This window comes from Lupinus angustifolius, unplaced genomic scaffold (genome assembly GCF_001865875.1).
Source record: "Lupinus angustifolius cultivar Tanjil unplaced genomic scaffold, LupAngTanjil_v1.0 Scaffold_21_120, whole genome shotgun sequence".
Taxonomy (NCBI): domain Eukaryota; kingdom Viridiplantae; phylum Streptophyta; class Magnoliopsida; order Fabales; family Fabaceae; genus Lupinus; species Lupinus angustifolius.
The window spans coordinates 112177-118555 of record NW_017719659.1 but is presented as its reverse complement, the minus strand read 5'-3'; the positions used below and the strand labels follow the sequence as shown (position 1 = coordinate 118555).

Here is a 6379-nt window from a genome sequence, read left to right as displayed (position 1 = left end):
TGCTTATCATTTTGTGACTTTTGAAACACTGAGGGTTTCAGTTTGTTCATGTCTTTGTTTAGTGTCTTTTGGCGATGATTAATATTTCCGCCCTTTCTTGTTGGATATGTATATTAAGTACTTATGATCTTCACAAGCAAGGAAGGAAGCTTAATAAGAACTTGTTAATGGTGGTCACGGCCAACCTAAGGTTTTTAGGAGAAGTGTTCTCAACTAAAACAATTCAAATTTACTCAAAATTCAACTTAACTTTATTAATGAATAAACAAAATTATAAATAGGCAGATTTACCTTGTTGAAAAGATAAAAATAAGATCTAATTTAACAAATTGAAATTTGAAGATAAAATCCTAACTAACATAATCCTAACAAGCCTAATCTAATTTGATCTGATCAATTTCGGTTGGATTGAGTTGTTGACGATTTGAATTTGAATTAGCCTTGAAAATTCCTCTAATTAATCTGACTGAATTAATCATAGAATTTCCTTGCTTGAGTGGACTTGATAATCTTCTCTTCATCCCTTAAGTATAACCACAAGTTGGTTCTGAAATTGTTACATTGTTCATATTTTCATGCCACCTTGTTTATGCTACACCACTGAGCCACTATTATACCAAATTACAAGGAAATAAATAATTTCCCAATCCCCAAAATACATCAAATTAAATACTAAAATACTTGAATGAAAAATAAACATAAATCCTAAGACTACATGAGAATTAAATTCTCATTTATTAATAACAATGCAAATAAAATAAACTAAACTATGCTACGAATTCTTTGCAAGAACATGACCTCCATAAATCATAGGTCGCCCCCTTTGATTTACACCGTTTGAGGTATTTTGGCTTTTTGTGACAAAGGGAAACAACAAAAACTTTTGAACCATGTTAACCCTCTGCCCTTCTTCTGTACTAATCTCTAAGTTAATATTATTGAGATTAATAAAAATAAAAATATTCTGGAAACTATTTTATTCCAAACCCAATTTATTTATAAGATTTTTACATATAAAAAAGGTGAAAATATTATTTATTATAATTATTTCATATCAGCATGCAACTGACATTACTATTTTATTATAAACTTGATTTTTATTTTTATATGATCTATTATTATTACAGTTATTACTTCATAATAACTACATGAGTACTATTTATTATTGTATTTATTATTTAGAATTATTTTTCATTATCAAAATTATAATTGTTACTAATTCTTATTAAAAACAATTATCTATTATAAATAAAATAAGAAAAGCAAAATAACAAAAAAGGCAAAAAATTAAATCTGTGGCAAGAGCTTTGCCTTTCAGTCCATGATGAATTATGTGTCTTACCATTCATTCTATTGAATTTTATAAAAAAAAAGTTGTACTATTAAGAAACTAATTTTTTTTAAAATATGTAATTATTTCTCTCAACAAACATTATTCTCAAAAATTAAATTTTTAAGTGAGTGTTACAATTAGATATCAGAGAACGAACTTCTGCACCAGCCATTCCAAGAATGAGGGCAGTTTCATATTTTTATTATAAGGTCATAATTGGATCTATTATAATTATTAGATTATATAGAGATATAAACCTAATACCCAATCTAAATTATATCATACTTGAGTCCTAGTCAGAGAGAATAGTTTAAGATTCTTGAAGGCGCCATTGAGTATTCACAAAGAGATCAACAAGATGAAGTAAGAGATCTTATTATTGCAAGCTTCAAGTGAATGAGTTTTATTGTTAGAGAGAGGATACTATCTAATATAGGAATGTTTACTTTCACAATTTAAATTTCCTAGAAAATGTAGTAAACAATTAAACATTAATTCATTAATTTGTTCGGTAATCTTTATCTCAAAAACTAAACTCCTCTTTGATCTGTTTTAAATTCTCTTTAATTTTTCCCATTGTTCACTATTCTACTATTTAATTTAATTATATATATTCTAAAAAGTAATTAATTAAATCAATCAAATAACTATTCCTAAACATTTTATTACTTGATCACAAAATGCTACATGTGTATGCATCTTAGGTTGCACCTTTCTCTGTCAAAGCATTATAAGAGACCTCATGATTTTTATCACGCTCTACATTTTCAATATTTCTCACAGTCATTCATCAACAAAAATAACCAAAGCATGGTCCTCTGCAAAGATTAAACATCAATGGATTTAATCAAAAATCAAAATTTTCAAAAAATTCATCTAGAACAATATTTTTTTAACTGATCTGCAAGGTGCAATACATACATCTATGCACAAATCAAAGCACCTTACAATTTTCTCTTGCAGCAACTTACTGTGAAGTAATTGATTCTGACATCAACAAATGTAGGCACCTCAACATTTTCAGCCACGATTCATTCATCGGCAAAGAGATGTTCAGGACCAACAAGACATTCATAGGAGCGACACTTGTTAGCAGGAGAAGTCACGCACCCCGAAAGAGATTAATTCTTTATCCATAGGATGAGGGGATACTATTGGTAGTACCAAAAAAGAGATATTCGGGTTCAAAAATAGATCACTAATTCTTCTATACCACTTGTGAATCGATGAAGGACAAAACTCTGATTGTTGTTAAGCTATCAGTTAAGGACATGGAAGAACCAAGGAAACTAGACTACAAATCACTTGGGGTATCAAGAAGCAGAATGTTCAAAATCCAAGTAATAACTTTTTAAGGAACCAATATATGCTCAAAAAACTACCTGTGATAAAGTGTTAGCTTCTACCTTAAAAGCAAAAGTTAATTTGTGGAACCAATCATGACAAAAAGAATCATCCCAATCATGACAAAAAGAATCATCTTCGGGAGAACTGAGATGGAAAGCATGGATCTCAAATGTCATTGAAACTGTACTTGTAAAAATTAACCTATTTTCACCTTGGTGTCTCTGATTCTCTTTCACGCCGGTAGACATTAATAGAACCAAGCAAAACTTTTCCAACTCTTCTGTTTCTTCGAGCTCTTCTGCTCATAGTTCTTCGCTTCTCAACGACAGGTTGTGACATAGGTACATAATTAATCCATCTTAATGTTAATAAAGCTGCAAGGAACTGTATAAGAATTCCAGTGGTCAAGCCGGAGAAATTGCCTGATGTAATGCCAAGCAGAGAGGACAATCCAACACCCAAAAACCCACTAATAATCGACGATAGACACAAAGCCGAGGCGAGAAAAGAGGTTAGAGATCCTTCACAACCCTTTGGACATAATGTTGCTAATAAAACTGAGAAAGGAAGGAGCTTAAACTGTGCTAGAATTTCTGCCAAACCAGAAAAGCAAAGCGCAAAAACTTCATTGGAAATTCCCAATTTAAGATTTATTTGTCTTACTAAAATAAGATCAAGAAGTAGAGACGAAGCATATAGAATCTGAACCATGCCTATCAGTTTTCTCATTGGAAAATTTTTCCAGTAACGATTATAAAGCACAGTCCCTGAAAGAAGCACCAACTGGCCAACCACTCGTGACATCCCAATTACTGTAGGATCAAGATTTAGAACCTGTGTCTGATAGCAAAATATAGAGCCTGAAAGCATCGGGACCATGGCAATTGATCCAACAATCCATATAAGGGGGGCGGAAATGCTTTTGTTACTGATGGCCATGAACAGATTAGAGACCTGTTTTTTTATATCTTCGGAGATGGGTTTCCTAGCGACATTTTGATCTGAAAGTTGTGATATGCCTAAAGACTCCTCTCTTGTCGAGAAAGAAAGTGCGAATTGTAGAGACAGTAAAGACGAAAAAATAGCGAACATGGTTCTGGCAGGCATTTCCTGTAAGAAATAACCACCAATCAAGTTGCCTAGGATTCCACCTGCAGCTAAAGCCATGAATGCATATGACTGCAGGCCACCAATTTTGTTCTTCTTGCCGTATTCTGCTACAAGAGCATCCTTTGCTACTTCCGTGATGGAAGCTCCTAAATTACTAAGAAGAACGCATGCGATTAAGTTGGGAAGCACATCACGTGCAACTGGGACTAGTGCTAAAAAGCTCCAAGAAAGGACCTGCAAAAGAACTGAAGATTGAACTAAGTAAGCATCTTTGTTTCTTTAATTTTTATAAAAGGGTAACTTCGTTAAGAATAAAATAAGATAACCACAATAAAAAGTATCCTCCATAATTTAAAATAAAACAAACGAAAAAGAACAAAAAAACATCGACGTGCAAAGCTAGCCCTTTTTTATTCATTTTCAGGCAAATCTTTTTTTGGCAAAAGCTCTTTCAATGAGATATTGATCATATAGAAGCCAGATATCATGAACTTTACAAAAAACAGAAGCCAAATGCCTAATCTTATCCCAAATCAGCTGCTATGATAAGAAACTTTCCTAAAGATATGAGATTGGCACTCTAACCATATACAGCACAATGTGGCATATACCTATATGTTATATTGTTACATAGAATACCAACTTTTCTTGTTTTTTCCATTTTCAGATCTTTTGATGTTTAAGGTGTAAGTTACTCCACTACTGCAAAATCATATAGCTTTGATTGAATCTCGAGGTAAGAAATAATCAAGTCAAATAACGGAGTTCCGACTTGGTTCCATTATGTCCTTTATGCCCCTACCGTCTTGTAGTTTCATAACAAGTGATATTACTAATTACTAGTCATATTCAACCAAGTTGAATCTTACATTATAAGGAAATTGATTTTGTTCTTGTCACTGTATAGAATAGAATTGTATAGAAAAAGAGGGAAGTGCATAAGGGATGGTAACATTAGCCATATCCCTGTCATTTTTAAACAAAACCAATGGAATCATTCAAAGAAATGAAAAGACACAAACATGTAAAAGAAATTTTTATCCCTTAATAAGAGAATAAAATAAAAGAAAACATCCAAGCCTTTACCTAGTCATACATCATGTCTAAAGACAAACCATTTGAAGTTAAACCTTTCTTGAAGGTTTCACCAATAGTTTTTTCCACCCCCCCTCTACGTTCAAGTGATGTAACTATAAGTATACCCTTATGGTCTGTTTGCAAGTTGAGTTTTGGAGGGGGGAAAGGGAAGGCTTTGGAGCCATCTCACCAGTGTATTTCATGGCTCGCAAGCATTCTCTTCCCTTCCTTCCCCTCCAAAACTCAAGTCGCATACAGACCATTAGTGATTGACTCTACATGTCTTATTCACAAATGCTCAAATTACCTAAAGTGAGACTCTAGCACCTTTTCTACAATGGCTGCCAACTCAACTTTCCCTGACATTATATTCATTCTCAATCTTATCTTGTGTAATGTGTTCACTCATCTGACATAACATTCGTCTATGTCACACCAACCATATTCTTTGTAACAATATGTGCTAGTTACCTCAACTTTCATTCTTAATCTTATCTCTAATACAACATTCTCATCTATGCTACAATAAGCTCATTCTTCCTTGATTTTTTAATGTCCAACATTAACATTCCATCTCATATAACACAACAAGTCTTAAAACCTAACCAAAAGCATAAAACAAAAAGACATTTACATAAAGATAAGGTGGGTTTACCTCCTATGCAAATATAAGGTATCCTGTGAGCACCACCAATATAGATAGTATCAGAAAGAATACCATAAATGGGTTTAGCAACCATAGGTAAATTAGCAGAATTCTGCACAAGTTGTAAAATTGAAGGGTCCAAGTTAAGATTATTAGCCATATGAAAATTTATAGCAAGCCATGGAAAACACCTAAAACCTTGCACCCAATAACCAAATCCACACAACATCATCATTTGTTTACTCCCATCTTCATTCTGAACCCTCTCTTTCTCATACACCCTTTGTTTTTTTCCCTTCTCTTTAAGAACACATTGGTTTGTGTCAACCATGAATGTGGGTTTAGATTTGTTAATGACATTAGGATTCCACTGTTGGAAACAAAAGATTGGTTTTTTTGAGTAAGAAGATAGAGATTGTGGTGTGTATGGTAGTGGCAGTGTATGTAATTTTGGAATGTGACCCAAGAATGGGTTCACAGAAGGGATTGTTAGGTAAATCATGGATTTCAGATTTAGAAGTTAGAACACTCTCAATGTGAGAATAACAATGATAAGGTGTGAATATAATGTGGTTTTTTTCAATGATGAAAAATGATAATAAGAGAATGGTTTTGTGTTATTACACATGAATAGAGGGTCCTTGGTTATAGGTGAATGAAAAAACACAGTGATAAAAGGAAAAATGAATATTAGACAAAATAGAAGTCGGCAAGGCGGGCAAGGGAAGAAGAATTATAAGTGAAGTCATTTATGAGAATAAATTTCATTTTATTCCTTTAATAAAAATGCACAATTGGAATAATAATACATTGGGTTAGGAATATAAACTCCTATTATATATCAGATAAACTAAAAGTTTAAGTAT

General features: G+C 32.6%; 1 protein-coding gene across 1 annotated transcript; it reads right to left on the bottom strand.

Moving 5' to 3' along the window:
• Window positions 1-2664: 2664 nt before the first annotated feature.
• Window positions 2665-6136, bottom strand: LOC109338285 (probable folate-biopterin transporter 8, chloroplastic). The gene is made up of 2 exons (XM_019575481.1): window positions 5523-6136; window positions 2665-4035 (listed from the first exon to the last, which is right to left on the bottom strand). Exons 1-2 carry the CDS (start codon window positions 6013-6015, stop codon window positions 2888-2890), a joined length of 1641 nt encoding a protein of 546 aa, XP_019431026.1. The 5' UTR covers window positions 6016-6136; the 3' UTR covers window positions 2665-2887.
• Between the last annotated feature and the right edge of the window lie 243 nt (window positions 6137-6379).